The 14875-nt window shown below is 61.0% G+C and overlaps 1 protein-coding gene across 2 annotated transcripts in view; it reads left to right on the forward strand.

The window, feature by feature from the left end:
• Positions 1-14875, forward strand: part of LOC111157688 (Wnt family member 7B) — a 46234-nt gene that overhangs the window by 21256 nt on the left and 10103 nt on the right. For both annotated transcript variants that reach the window (XM_022519313.1, XM_022519312.1), the window contains exon 2: positions 3247-3473. In XM_022519313.1, coding sequence (XP_022375021.1) covers positions 3247-3473 — 227 coding nt within the window. The remainder of the gene's footprint in view (positions 1-3246; positions 3474-14875) is intronic.

Genomic DNA, 14875 nt, shown 5'->3' on the forward strand with positions numbered 1-14875 from the left:
CCCCAATGTCCATCACCAAACCACGCTCTCCCAACCCCATCTTCCCCAAGCAACCCTCAGGCTTTCTGTTGTTCTGACGGGAGGCATCTTGGGGGGGGGGCGCGAGGTGGCATCTTGCTGGTTTCGATTTGCGCTTCCCTCAGGGGTGCTATTCAGAGCCTTTTCACTTCTTGGTTGGCCATTTACCGCTCTTGGGAGAAATAGCTCTTCAAGTCCTTGGGTCATTTTAATTTTTTTAAATTTCTTTATTATTTTTTAAAATTTTAAATTTTTTAAAAGATTTTATTTATGTATTTGACAGACAGAGATCACAAGTAGGCAGAGAGGCAGGCAGAGAGAGAGGAGGAAGCAGGCTCCCTGCTGAGCGGAAAGCCCGATGCGATGCGGGGCTCGGTTCCAGGACCCTGAGATCATGACCTGAGCCGAAGGCAGAGGCTTTAACCCACTGAGCCCCCCAGGCGCCCCCCTTGGGCCATCTTTAAGCCGGGTTGTCTTTCGTTACCATCATTTGTGAATATTTACTCACTCATTCACTTGTTCAGCCAGTCTGCACTCATGGGCACCCACGGGGTCAGCCCTGGGAACCCCAGATTTAGCCGGGACCTGGCCCTGCGCTCAGGAGCTTGTGGTCTGCTGGGAAGGCTGTGGAAAGAGCCACAGTGAGAGCCCACGGCTGAGGTTGGTACTCGAGAGACAAGTGCCCACTGTGTGTTTCCTCGGATGCCTGGGGGCCAAGGCATCTGAGCTCAGGGGACTTGTGCTTGGGCACAGGCAGGTAGACTTTGCCAGACAGAAGAAGGGAGAAGGAAGACACCCCAGGAAGAGGGACCAGCGCAAGCAAAGATGGTGGGGTGCTAGGAGGCCAGATCCTGGAGGCCTCCGATTCCACGCCAAGGCACCTGGGGAGCTATGGATGGACTTTGAGCAGGGGAGTGACACGGTCAGACCTGGGTCCTGGAAGAGGGCTGGGGGGTCTGCTTGGAGGCGGGAGACCAGGGTTGCGATGATCTGTTTCGGCCCCTGGGGTCCATCCTCAGTCCACTGGGGTCCCCCTGTTCAGAACCCATTTGTCCAAGCTCCCACCCCCAGCAGGGTTCTTGTCGCAGGCAGTGGGGGGCTCTGCAGCCTGGAGATGGCTGGAAGAATTTGGGAATGTGAAGCCTGCTTTCAGTATCCGGGATCCAAAGCGGGCTTCTTCCCGAGGCCTGGAGGCTGGTTCCCATCCATCTCAGTTCCCCGGGTCGGTTTTCTGAGCATCTACAATTACTTTGGGCTGAATTCCCCAGATTCCAGCCCGCTCCCAGCCCAGCCCGCCCAGATGCTCTTCTTCCGCGCCAGCCTCGAGCATTTCTGCCCATTGTGCCCGTGGGAGACCCAGGGGGGTCTTGGCCAGATTAGTGAGTGGGGTGGGCGGGCCGTGGAGATTGAGTGTCACAGGGGGGCCCAGCCTGAGGCACGTGCTGTGGGCTCACGTCACACAGGGACTTTCCCAGCTGGCTGTGGGTGCTTGGCTGCCCTGGAAAAACACGGACTTGTTTCTCTCCAGCCAGTGGGCAGGAGGAGGGAGCTCAGGGTGCTGGGAGGCCAGGGCACGGACGTCAGCTTTGGGGAGCCCCTGGCTGTCTCCCTCATTCCCACACTTTGTCCCTCACTAAGCCAGTCTGGTCTCTGGTTTGGAAGCCAGGTGGCACTCTGAAACTCAGCTGTTGTCCATAGGTCTGCCCAAACCAGCCCCCAACTCCTTCCCGCTTGCTGTCCTCCCCCCGCACCCCCTTGGGTGCTCAGAAACAAATAAGGGGTTCTGCTTCTGTGGAGGACAGTTTGGTGGGTCCTCAAAAGCCAACCATATGACCCAGCAATTCCACTCCTCGGAATATGCCCCCCCCAAACTGAAAACAGGGACTCAAACAAAACCTTACATGCCCATGTTCGTAGCAGCACCATTTCCAAGGGCCCAGAGCCGCCCAGCGGCCGCTAGCTGATGCATGGATACATGCAAGGGGTTCGCTGTGCACGATGGAATATTACTCAGCTCCAGAAGGGATGGAAGCACGGACACCTGCCACAGTGGGGCCAAACCCGGGAAACATGACACCAAGTGAGAGCAGCCAGACACGGAAGGGCACAGATTATGTGACCTCATCTCTCCGAAAAGTCTAGAATCGCAGATTCGTGGTTGCAGCGCCTGGGGGAGGGAAGGGGATAGGGAGTGTCTGCTGAGGGGAATGGTGTTTCGTTTTGGGGGTGGGGAAAATATGTTGGGACATGACTGAGTGCTGCAGACCCGAACCCTTTAAAATGGTTACCTGTACAGGAGGGGAATGTCCTCTCTGAAAAGAAACATGCCGGGGACACCTCATGTGAACAGCGGGAGCCTGGCAAGTGCCCTCCAGTGTCCAGAGGGCTCCAGATTAATGACACGGCGCCCCCAGGGGGCCACTCTGAGAATACAATGTTGCAAAGAGGACCCTGTCCAGCCCAGCACATACTAGGTGCTCAATTCACATCCGCTCCTAGTTCCTCCCGAGTCTACCCAGTCATCCAGAAACGAGTGAATGACAACAGCAGCCGTCCCCGTGGATGCAGCCTTTCTCCCTGCAGTTGTCTGGTCTAAGTCTATGTGGTAGTAGTGGTGCTGGGCGGGGGGGGGCGGGCAGATGTGTTACACTCCCATTTCACGGATGTGAATACTGAGGCTCAGAGAGGCAGAGCGCCTTCCCAAGATTACAGATGGGCTGCAAGGGGAGTCAGGACTCTGTGGGTTTGGCTCCCAGCAGGACCAGCCAGCTCAGCAGTCCTGCCTGGGCCAGGAGCTGCTAGTGTTGGGGAAGCCCTGTGGTCAGGCGTTGGGGGTGTACTCTCGGGGGTGGCTGGGTGAATCCTAGGCGTGAAGTCCTCTGACCCGAAGGGTCTGTGTGTCTGACTCAGAGGCATGGGGAGCTGGGGTTCTTGCATTCTGTGGGACTGTTGACTCCCGGGACTTGTGACCCATGGCTCTGGCCGTGCGGAGGCTGAAAAGGCACAGGGATGAGTACCTTTGTAGGCTGGGATCACGTGTTTTGGTCCAGGGGAGATGGATTCTCTAGGACAGGGGTCTGTGTTTTGTTCCCTGATGGCAGAGCTTGGCACGTAGGGCGCCTGGAGCCCACCAGCTGACCGAGAGACTGAGCGAGGCAGGATGGCAGGCAGAGGGTGAGGTGCCCCGCGCCACCACTCACCTCCCCGTGTCCTCTCCCCTCTCCACAGAGCGCTGTCGTCCGTCGTGGCCCTGGGAGCCAACATCATCTGCAACAAGATCCCTGGCTTGGCCCCGCGGCAGCGCGCCATCTGCCAGAGCCGGCCCGATGCCATCATCGTGATTGGGGAGGGGGCGCAGATGGGCATCAACGAGTGCCAGTATCAGTTCCGCTTCGGACGCTGGAACTGCTCCGCCCTCGGCGAGAAAACCGTCTTCGGGCAAGAGCTCCGAGTAGGTAAGGGCGCCTCCGGGCTTGCAGGGGCCCAGCCACGGTCTGGGCTCCGGGAGCCAGGCACGACTCCCCCACCCCTCAGGAAGCTGCGCAGGGCAGCCCACCCTCCCTGGGCTGCACCAGCCCCGGTGTCTCTCCGAGCCTGGCCTGGAGGGGAGCAGCTCTCCAGGGAGATCCCACTTGTGTGAGTGGCCGAGGGGTGTCTTGCTGGGCCATGGGGCTGGAGGACGCGGCCCTTTGGTGAGGCTGTGAGCCCCTGGGTGGCCAGTGGGTAGCACAGTGTGGCAGTTAGAGACACACGCAGGGCTCGGTGGCTATGTGCAAGGAGGCACACCACTTCATCCCTCCCTGCCTTCGTCTGTATCTGGAAATGGGAGAAGAGCAGGAGTTCCTGCAGGGGGCTTTGGGGTGTGGGGGCTGGAGGCGACGGGTGCCCTTTATGAGGAAGCTTTTCAGGCAGAGGGAGCTCGCAAGCAGAGACTCGTGGGGTGCTGTGCGTACATGTGTGCGAGCACCGAGGAATCCGACAGGCTGGCGGGCAGGGCGGGGGGCAGGGGGTGCAGGGGGTGCAGGGAGAGTGGGGCTGGGGAGGGGGCTGGGCCTCCGATGCTCTGGGCAGTGGCAGCTACTGCAGGGTGCCAAGCAGGGGTGGCCAGAGGTCTGCTGGCTGTGTCCCACCATGCCATGCCCTGTTCCTAGGTCACATGTTCCATCTCCGTGTCCTCACACAGCCCCGACGGAGGCTCCCTGGTGCCCATTTTACAGGGAAGGGGGTTGAGGCCTACCTAGTTGGGGAGAGCTTACAAGGCAAAGTGGGACTTGCAGAGCCTCACCTTGATTGGAACCCAGCTCCGTGACCCTGGGCATGGCCCTTGGGGCCACTCAGGGCCTCGGGTCCTCAGCTGTAACATGAGCTCTGAGCGAGCAGGCCATCATCTGGGCCCCCAGTGCCTCTCCCGGGCCTACACACAGTAGGTTCGCGATAAACTGCTGTTGAGCTGGTGGGGGTGGGAGGAGACGCGACCTGCCCTTCCAGGAGGGTCAGACGGGGGTGCAGTCACTTGGAGGCACCGTGCCAGGCTTGCGGGGTGCCCTGCTATTTCAGACCCCCACCTGCAGGCAGAGCACGTCCTTCCGGTCCCAGGGGGCCAAGGAGCCACAGCTGCTGGGACCCAGGCCAGAGCCAAGCTCTGCGGGGCTTGGAACGCCTGGCATAGGGCTGGGGTGGCGCAGGGGAAAGCCCCTGGGGCCCCTTTGTGGTGAGCAGCCCGTGGGTGGCACCTGGCACAGGCAGGAGGGTGGCCCCACCCCCTCCCGGGGGCCCCACCACCCAAGTGCAGCTCCCTCCCTGCAGTGCCCGCGGGGGAGGGCGGGGCTCCCTGCTCCTTCGTCTGCAGGGGAGAGGGGGGAGGCGTCAGCACCGGTGCCTGGTGCCTGCTCGCTGCCTGCTCCCTGCCAGGGGTCCGCTTGCCGCGCTGGCCCCTCGCTCCCGAGACTCTGGGCTCTGAGGCCACTGTGAGCACCCCCACGGCGCCGCTGAGTCGTGAGGTCACCTGTGGCTGCAAGGTTCACGGACTGGGGCGCCGATCCCGGTCCCCATCTCCCACCCCGTGGGTTAACCTTGCTTCTTCACCATGCGTAGAGACGCGCAGCGGACATGGTCCTGTGGCTGGGCAGGGTGGTGGGCGCTCGGTCTTGATTTGGGACCGAGAGACAAAGGCAGTGAGGGAGCCGTGGCCACTCAGAGACCTTCTCAGGGTAGGGTCCCAGGCAGGGGGATGCTCACATGTGGTCCACAATAAATGCCAATAAAAAGGCCAAGTGGAGAGGTTTTGGCCCCAGCCCATGACCCGTGCCGGCCCCCCCATAGTGGACACTACCAGTGCCCACCCACATTACCTTTACTGGCCGGGATCACGGCTAACAGCTCCTAGCTGTTCCTTCTTGGAGCCCAGTCCTGGGCCCAGCAGGAGCCCAGGAAGGTCTGCAGCTTGGCCTCGCAGGGAGGGTCGGCTACAGCTGCAGACACACTGACTCTGGGGGGCTAAATTCTGCCCTTGCGTGGGTGGGGCGCCCTGCTCTTCGTGGCTTGGGCTCCCCTTGGGAATATGCGTCTCGGGCTCTGCTTCCAGGGAGCTGACCTGAGGCGCCTCCTCTCCCTTCCACGAGCATTTCAGAGGCATTTTCCGGCAGCGCTCTCTGCTCCCAACGCGCGCTCTCCATCCCACACCTTCTTGTTCCCGCCACCCCTGTCCAGGCTGTTAATGACCTCCGTGTGGGCGACTGACTGCGCCCCTCTGCCGCATCTGGGCTCCAGCTCACCGGGACTTCCTCTTGTCACTCCGGCTGTGCCTCCTGAGCCCTGAGCCCGGCCCTAGTCATTTCTCCCCTGCGGCCAAGACCAGTGTGGCTGCTCCCTGGGGAGCACTCAGTAAGCTTCACCCGAGGGGACCTCTGGCTCAACAGACTCAGCCTCTTGTTGCTTAAATCTGCCATCCTTGCCTCCCCCTGACCTGAGCACCTGTTGCCTCAGCAGAAACCTGTGTCTCCCTGCCCATCCCTCCACCCTGCCCCACAGCCCCTGCAGGGCCTGCCTCTGTCCCTCCCCGGGCAGCTGTCCATGCCTCCTCCAGCCCCCTGTCCAGTCCTGGTCATGCCGTGTCACTCCCTTCCTCCAAAACCTGCAGTAGCTCCCTATTACCCCAGGATAAAGTTAACTCCTTCACCCGGAGTCTGGGTAATCCCTGTCACGCCTCACCCCCACCTCCCTTCATCCCTTCTGGAAACCAGAGCGTCACCCTGGCTGACTTCCTCCTCTCCCCAGAGCGTGCCAACCCTTGGCTCCTCTGTGGCTTTGCCCCCACTGCCTGCAGCTCTGGGAGGCCCGTCCCCTCTGCTCTGCTTGTTCACAGCTCGTTTCCCCGGAGAAGGCTCTTTCCCCCTTCCTGGCTCTTCCTGTCCACAGCCAGGTCAGGCACATCCGGGAGCTTCGTCCTCCAGGTCCCTCAGCCCCGGGCTGGCTCAGCCCCGGCCTCCCTTCACTCTGCTCCGGGGGGTGGGAGGGGTGGGCTCCCTACCACCTGGGCCGAGGCCTCCTGCCCTGCCGAAGCCCTCCCTGGCTCCAGGCCGGCCCCTGTGAGGGAAGGCCCAGTTCCCCTTTTAGCCAGGAGGGCTCTGTCTTCAGGGGTCCTGTGGGCACCGTGACAGGGGTCCGAGCGGGCACCTGTCCCTCCCAGGACTGAGCTGCTGGGAGTCACGAGCAGGAAATGGGGCCAAGTGGCACAGCCCGCCCCTGTCAGAGGCATGAGGCCGCCCCGGGCACGAGACGGGAGACGGGCCATGAGCTGGCAGGCAGCCGGGGGCACTCGTGGGAGCCGCCGCTCAGGCGGTGCTGATTAATGATTGGCCCCAAGTGGGGGGATGGCCTGGGTAGGCAGGAGGGCCCCCTTCAGGCCTTGCCTGTGACCTTGGGCCATACCTCAATCTTGAGAGCCGAAGGGAAAGCCCTCAATGGGCAAATGAACCCCTGGCCAAGGTTCCAGTCCCTTTTCCAGCAGCTGGTGCTATTCTTTGTATACCTCCAGGAACGGGGAGCTCACTATGCCACACAAGAGAGATCTTTCTAATGCTGCTGCACCGGCTTTGCCCTGAGGCGCACCCTCCCCACCCCCAGGAGCCACTTGCTCTGCTCCCTTCAGGGAGTCAAGACCCACACACGGTGTCACCTCATGTCTGGCGGCAACCCCCCCCCCCGGCAACATGAGCACCCCTCAGGCCTATCTCCTGGCTTAGTGAGGATGCTTGTGACCAGGCCTCTCCCAACTCAGCTCTTCTGTTAGCTGGCAGTGAGCTTGGGGAGGGGGTGACCGTGTCCCCAGCTCTTCCGCCCTGGGGTAGGGGGCGCGACACGAGAGCCGGGTGGTAAATTTGTTTCCCAGGGATGCTTGTTAGAAACTTGGGCCTCTGGGGACCCAGAACAAGGCAGAGCATCTCTTACAGGCACAGTCATTGGGTTGGAATTGCCGACTGGGGCTTCCCTGACGGGGTGATGCATGAGGTGGGACCCAAGAGAGAATCCAAGTGACCCAGCCCAGCCTAGGGTGAGTGTAAGGAAGCGGGTTCCAGGCAGAGGGGACAAGTGCCAAGGCCCAGAGGCCAGAAAGTGGCTGGTATTTTCTAGGAACTGCGGGAGGGTGACCCAGGGAGCTGGGAGCTGGGAGCCCGGAGGAGGGGGCAGAGCTGGGGCTCAGGGACCCCGAGGACACCACAGAAGGCAGGGGAGTTTCTGAGCAAGAGAGGGACTTCTCTCGAACACTGGCACCCTCCAGCTACTGCCCCACCCCCGCCTGAGCCCTGAGCCCTGTGGGACCCACTGGCAGTGGACATGGGGGCTGTGGCTTCAGCTCTCACCCGCACCCCTGCTACCAGGGAACGCTGAGTCCCGCCCATCATGTGCAGTCTCAGACATGACCAGGCATAGGGGCCACCCCTAATCCTGGCTCACGTGGCTGCCCGGGGCTGGCGGCTGGCTCTGCGGCAGGGGCTCAGCAAAGGCCATCGGGTCCTGGACAGTCCGAGGGGGCAGAGTGACTTACCTCTGAGTGTCTGAGAGAGGAGGGTCTCGAGACTTCCAAATCAGCCACGGGCAGGATCCTTGGAGGAGGCGGCCGACCCTGTGCCCGGGCGCCTTGCCTGGGGTTTTGCTGTCCGGGGCCCAGGGGAGGCGTGACATGGGTTTCTGGGAGGGACGAGGGCTCCAGGGCCACTGTTGGCCGATGTGCGCACATGGACAAGTGCCCTAAGTGTCAAGTACATGACAGATTTTGAAAACTTCCAAAGGAAAAGAGCAAGTAAATATCCCTTTGCTGACCTTTACGACAGTCCCGCATTGACGTGGTAATGTTGGGATACCGGCTAATTAAACGAGCTTACCAAGTCCCCCTGCTTATTCTCCCTCTCCTTAAATGACATATGGGGCTCACGTGGGACTTCTGCTGGGTGGCGCTGTTCTCAGGGGCGCGGCCTGGGCAGGGCCGGTGCAGACACTTGTACCCAGATCCAACTGTCTCCACCCCGGGGCAATGGCGCTCCGGCTCGGGGCGCAGCAGATGGAGGGGACAAAGGGTCACTCGCGGGCTGCTTCCTGGGGCAGGGCAGGAGTGGGAGGGTGAGAGCCTGCATGCATTGAGTGCCTGCTGTATGTCAGTCCTGGGGGAAGGGGCCGGGAGGCAGAGTGAAGGCCACCCTGGGAGTGAGAGTGTGGAGAGCCAGCGAACCAGCTGCCCCAGGCCCCCACTGTGTACCTTAAGCACAGGCTCGCGCTCTCCCCGTCTGTGTACCCACCCATACCGGGGGCTGAGGCTGGGGCCAGGACTCAGCTGGAACTTGGGGTCTGTCCTCAGGATGGGGGCAGCTATGAAGGCCCTCCACTTCCTCAGCTCCCACTCTGGGGTTCTGCCCAAGGCTCTCATGGACAAGGGGTCCAGGGCTCCGGGCTCTGGTCTACAGAGGCAGGACACAGATTACAGGGTGGGCGGGCCTTACCCTTGGCCTTTGAGGGTCAAGACCTGGCCGGACCTCGGCCGTTCTCCAAGCCTGATTCCTTCGGTGTTAAAAGAATCACTTCTGTTATGCCTGCAGCCCCTCCAAGCCCAGCTGCGCATGGGCCCTTCCCTTGGGCTCGTCCCAGCTCTACTGTCCACACATCAGAGACGGTGAGACGGAGGCTCATGACCCACCCGAGGTCACGGACCGCTAGGGCCTCGAGGGTTGAACCTGGCAGGCCAGCCCCGTGTCCCAGCAGAACTCCTGGCACCAGGGGCCAGGATAGACTTGGGGAGAAAGGTGTTCTGATGCCACCGTGTCCCCACACAGCTGTGGTCATTTGCTGCAAGCTGGAATGAGGCACCATTCATAAGGGCAGGCTGTCCGAGGCTGACCTCCCTGCTGGACGGTCACAAGAGGGGCTGCCGGAAGCCAGGGCTGCAGCAGGGGCCTTCCCAGCCCCCCCCCCCCGCCCAGAGCTCCAGGGAAGGGTGCCAGCTCCTGGAAGGCCATCCCAGCTTGGGGCACAGATCCCGAGACTCTGGCTTAGGGTGCCCCTCGCAATGTGGCGCTAAGCCAGGCTCTGCCCCCTCTGGGCCTGGGGACCCCCGTGCCCAGCTGGAGCGCAGCCCATGACGAGGGCGGCTGCGTGGCATGTGGGGGCCTCCCTGGGTCAGAACAAAGGCCTCGGGCGCTCGGGGGCTGCCGGCATGTTTGGACCTGGCGTGGCTTTTTCCAGGGCTCTGTTTGTGACAGGAGCAGGCAGAGCTTAGCGTGGAGACCATGACTAAACCACAGGTGAGCTGGGGTGGGGGCCTGGGCCTGGGGCTCTGGGCTCCATCCTTCAGTTGCACAAACAGGGATTTGGGATGTTGCTGGGCTTGGACGTGTCTCTGGGGCCGCCGAATTCCCATTGTCCCCTGCCTCGTGCTGGGGTCCCCGAGCCTGAGCCCCACGTGTGCAGTGGGAGTTGTGAGCCCGGGGCCGGTGACTGAGCCCTGTCTGGGGCCAAGGGGCCAGGAAGCCTCACTGGCCCCACCCTGGCTCCCTGGGCATCTCCCCCCAGCTCCTGTGCTCCCTGACACCTGGACGTGGGCACTGCGCCTGCTTGCCTGGGTGACACAGGAGCGGCTGACCTGGCCTGGGTATCGCCTGCCTCCCTCACCTCAATCTCTCCACCTGTGAACTGGGGGTGGGGACAGTATTCCCAGACACTTCTAGGCTTGGGAGAGGCTGGGTGCCTGGGATGGCATGGGTGCGGGGGGCTCAGACGGACTCACCAGCGGGCAGGGTCCCACTGGCCAGGCCTCAGGCCTGGAGGACTCGGGTCCACTCCATCCCTTGTCCCTACCCCACCCCAGCCCCGGCTTCTCTGTTCTGACCTGCTTCCCAGGAAGATCCAAAATCTCCCAGCTAAAGAGGGTTAGAACCCACGGCACTGGCCTCACTCCCATGCTACATGGGGAAACTGAGGCTCAGGGGAGTCAAAGGCCGGGTGGCCCCCGGTTCCACCTGGGTTAGCCCCTGTGATGGTGAACAGCAGGGTCAGAGGCCCCCCAGGCAGGGCTTCAGTGCCCAGCTTCTCCTGCTTCCGCTGCGTCCTGGGTGCCCCAATCTGCCCGTGGCCAAGGCAGCTCCTTGATTTCCCCCAAAACTAAACCTCTGTACCCCAGTCTCGGCGACAGCCCCACCATCTGCCCAAGCCCCCCTTCAGGAGACTTCTGGACTCATCTTTCCCTAAACCCTCACCCAGTCCACCTGCTGGTCTCACTGCTTCCACGCGTAGACTGTGTCCCAGGCCCGGCCTTCCTCACTTCCTCCGCCTGGCCGGCCATGAGTGTTTCTTACCCAGACCTGTATGCCCTGCTCCTACTGCGCTGCCCACAGCCAGCCAGAGGGGCCCTTTCAATGTCGGTCACAGTGGCACCCTTAAAGTCCAGCCCCCTCCCCATAGGCTCCCCAAGTCGATGTGGTATGGCCCATTTCATGTTTCACCCTCTCCCCGGGGTCAGACCGCTCACACCCATCTTGTTCCCTTCTCAGGGCTTAGCCTTGCAGTATCCTCTGCCTGCACACTCTTCCCTGCACTCGTGCATGACTTATATCTCATCCTGCAAGATGTCCCCAGGAGAGGCCCTCCCTGGTCACCCCCCAGCCATCTGCCTGAGCTCTCGGGGAACCCCCTCCCGGCTGTGTGCTTGGCCCTGACCTGACCTGGCGGCCTCACCCCTGGGGGCTCTGGGGGTTTGGCCAGGAGGGTGGGCTGTGCTTGGTGTTGGGGGCACCGGCCAGCCCAGGTCGCAAGTCACGGTCATCGGGATGGGAGGTAGGTCAGCGTGCTTTCCCTGTCCGTCGCGTGGGGAGCGGTCTGAGCGTGACTCTGGGATCCAGGGTCACATCCCAGCTCTGTGGCTGGCCTGCTGTGTGACCTTGGACCAGTCACCTGCCTCCTCTGAGCCCAGCATCCTAACCATTACTGTTTAAATATAGGAGAAGTTGTGCGCAACCACTAAAAACCATCAAATACTGTATATTTTTAAGACAGCTTGTTGAGGGAGAATCCACATAACCCAAACTCGTCTGTTCCAGTGCCCAATTCTGTGGTTTCTCATCTCTTCACGGAGTTGTGCACCCAACACCGCCTTAATTTTAGAACATTGTCCTCACTGCAGAGAGAAACCCCACACCCCTTGGCTATCACCCTCCAAGCTCCCAGCCTCTGACTACACTCATCTGCTTCCTGTCCCTACGGGTGCCCCTATTCTGGGAATTTCACCTCAGTGGGATCGTACACCAGATGGCCTGTTGTGGCTGCTATCTGTCACTCCATACGTGTTGTCGAGCGTGTTGCCCTCCATGGCGTGGCGTGTGTCCATGTTTGAGTCCTTCCTGTGGTGGGGAACCGTCCCCTTTCTTGGCCTGCCCACCTCTTGCTGACCCGCTCGTTGCGACGGACGCGGGCTGCTGCCAACGCCGCTGCCGTGTCTACCTCGCAGTTCCCGCACGGACCACGTGTTCGGGTCTCCTGGGGCCACACCCTGCGGGGGATTTCTTTTTTGTTGTTTTTTCCCAGAGCATAGCAAGATTTTTATTATTTATTTTTTTATTTTTTTCTGCAGGGGATTTCTGAGTCCTGTAGTAATTCTATGCGAAGCTGCCCCAGTGTTTCCAAAATGGCTGTGGCAGTTTCCACCCCTCCCCCCAGGAGCCCGTGAGGGTTCTGGTGTCCCGTGTCCGCGCTGACACTTACTATTGTCTGTCTGTCTTGTTTTACTCATCCCGGCGGGGCTGGAGTGGCAGCCTACTGTGGTTTCAATCGGCATTTCCTTGATGGCTCGGGACATCAAACATCTTTCCTGTGCTTGGGCTTTATTTGTATCGTCTCGGGAGAAATGTCTTTTCAGATCCTTTGCCCATTTCTCATTGGGTTATTTGCCTTCTCATTATTGAGTTGTAGAAAATGTTGTATCGGGGCGCCTGGGTGGCTCAGTCAGTTAAGCGTCTGCCTGCGGCTCAGGTCATGATCCCAGGTCGTGGGATCAAGCCCTACATGGGGTTCCCTGCTCAGCGGGGATCCTGCTTCTCCCTCTGCCCCTCCCCGACTAGTTCTCTCTCTCTTGCTCCCTCTAGATCCCTCTCTCTCTCAAATAAATAAAATCTTTAAAACAAAAAGAAGAAGAAAATGCCATATTTAAGAGAGGCCAGTACAGGTTGGCAGAGAGGCAAGGGGAGCTGAAGGGTGCTGGGCCCCTGCCCGAGATGTGAGCAGGTGCCTGTGTGCTCTCACGCTCCTAGAGCCACGTGCATGTGGAAGCCCGGGTACATGCCCGGGGCCACACGTGTGTGTGCACATGCAGAGGAACACCTGCAAAGACCCCACATGTGGCATGTCACTTGTGGGGTCAGGTGTGCTCCCCAGGCCTTCTGGCACAGCCCCTTGGCCGTATCGGAGCTGTTAGCCACATTGGCAGGTGGGGAGATGGAGAAATGAAAGGGCCCCTTGACTGGTCCAAGGTCACTCAACTGGCCAATGTCAGGTCTAGGCTTGAACTCCCCCTGTCAGACTCTGACCTCCCCTCCAGACATGTGCGTGGCCCCAGACCTTTGAGGCTCCTGCTTGGGGACAGAGGGACGGCCCTGGATGGCCCTTAGCTCTGAGCTCCCAGATTCCTGACTTGCCTTCTAAGAGCGAACCACGTGCCTTTCCCACCCTGCCTCCCCAGACCTGCAGTGAATCAGGTTATATGAGCTCAGTTATGGCCTTCTAGAAATAGTATGCCACATCCCCAAGTGGCAGGTAGCTTTGAGTAGACAGCGAGGGGAGCATCTGGGGTGTGGGGAGGGTGGGCTCAGGCCCCAGCTCTGTCCCAGGAGGGAAAGGGGAGCTCAGTTCTGCCCCACTTTGCTCAGGAAGCATTTGTCCCTTCCAGCAGCTGCTCAAAATGACTTCCTGGTGCCAAGTGTCCTCCTTTGGGTCAGGGTGGGGGGACGACAGGAGGGACAGGTCCTGCTGTCCTGGGCAGGAACCTCACTTGGGACATCGAGGCCTGGCTGGCACCGTGAGGGCATGGAGCCAGCAAGGGGCTGCCTCCGCTCTCTCTCTGAACCTGTCATCCGGCAGGGTCAGTGAGGGCTTGACTTGGAACAACCTATAGGAGAGAAGGAATAGAGCTGGGTGGCCCCTCGAGGGGGCCTGGTTCCTCAGTTTACCCATGTGGCAGTGGTTTCTGAAGGTTCTTCTGCTCCAGATGTTTTGGGTTTATGCAGAATATGCGGAGAGGGGGTAGCGGGGCAGGGCCGAGTGGGTCGGCCCTGGGAGGAAGCAGAGTGATTTTTCTGGGCTTGTTCTGGGCCCCTGTGAACCCCGGAGGCTCCAGGCCGGCTCCCCAGGTGGGGATGGTGAGGGCAATGCCCATCTGTCCTGTTTGCTCTCGGAGCTTCTCCTGGGGCAGTGGAGCCCCAGGAGAGAATCGTGAGTCCACTTGACAAATGCGGATACAGGCTCAGAGAAGGTGTGTGAGTTGCCCGGAGCCACAGAGCAGGGAGCAGCAGCATCTCCGCTGTGCCAGGAGTGCAGGGAGCTGCGGACACGTGGACCTGGGCAGCAGCGGGCCAGCGCCCACCTGGGCGAGCATCAGGGAACCAGGCCACTCCTCTGTTCAAGGCTAGGGGTGTGTCAGGGGGAGGCAGCTGCCTCTGCTCCCCCCCCGCCCCCCCCCTCCAGTGAGCCTGGCCAAGCTAGGCTGCGAGGGGAATGGTAGGTGGGGATGGGTGAGGTCAGGGTCCAGGGGCTTGAGGTCATCTCAGAGGCCTGGAGGGACACCTGCTGTCACTGAGCAAGGCCCAGAGGTTCGAGGGGCTTCCGCCTAAACCCAGCACCCACTCGTTCTCCTCTGGGGGCAGGCAAAGGGCCCGGGAGTGACTGTGGGGGGGACTGTCCCCCACACCCCGTGCAGTATCCAGCTCTGTGGGTTGGCACAGTGACGCTCCCACCCTGTGAGGCTGTCGTGGGAATGACATGAGGTATGTGTGCGGGCAGCGGGGCCGTGAAACCCCCGATCTAAGACCTAACGTCGCCTTCTGCGAATCTCCCCAAACTGCCACTCGCTCCCCGATCACCTCCCCCTTGTCTTCATGGCCAGACGGAGGGTTTGGCTCATTAAAACCAAATAAAAAAGGAGTTAGTGGGAGTGGCCGCCCTGTGAGTAACCGATGAGTAACCGGGAGTTGGTGCTGGGCTTGGGCATAAACCAGGGGTGCCGGGAGCTCTCACAAAGGACAGAGGGAGAACTGTCCTCCGAGCGGGCTTGGGCATAAACCAGGGGTGCCGGGAGCTCTCACAAAGGACAGAGGGAGAACTG

The sequence above is a fragment of the Enhydra lutris genome, unplaced genomic scaffold (assembly GCF_002288905.1).
Source record: "Enhydra lutris kenyoni isolate GAN:26980312 unplaced genomic scaffold, ASM228890v2 scaffoldscaffold55, whole genome shotgun sequence".
NCBI lineage: Eukaryota > Metazoa > Chordata > Mammalia > Carnivora > Mustelidae > Enhydra > Enhydra lutris.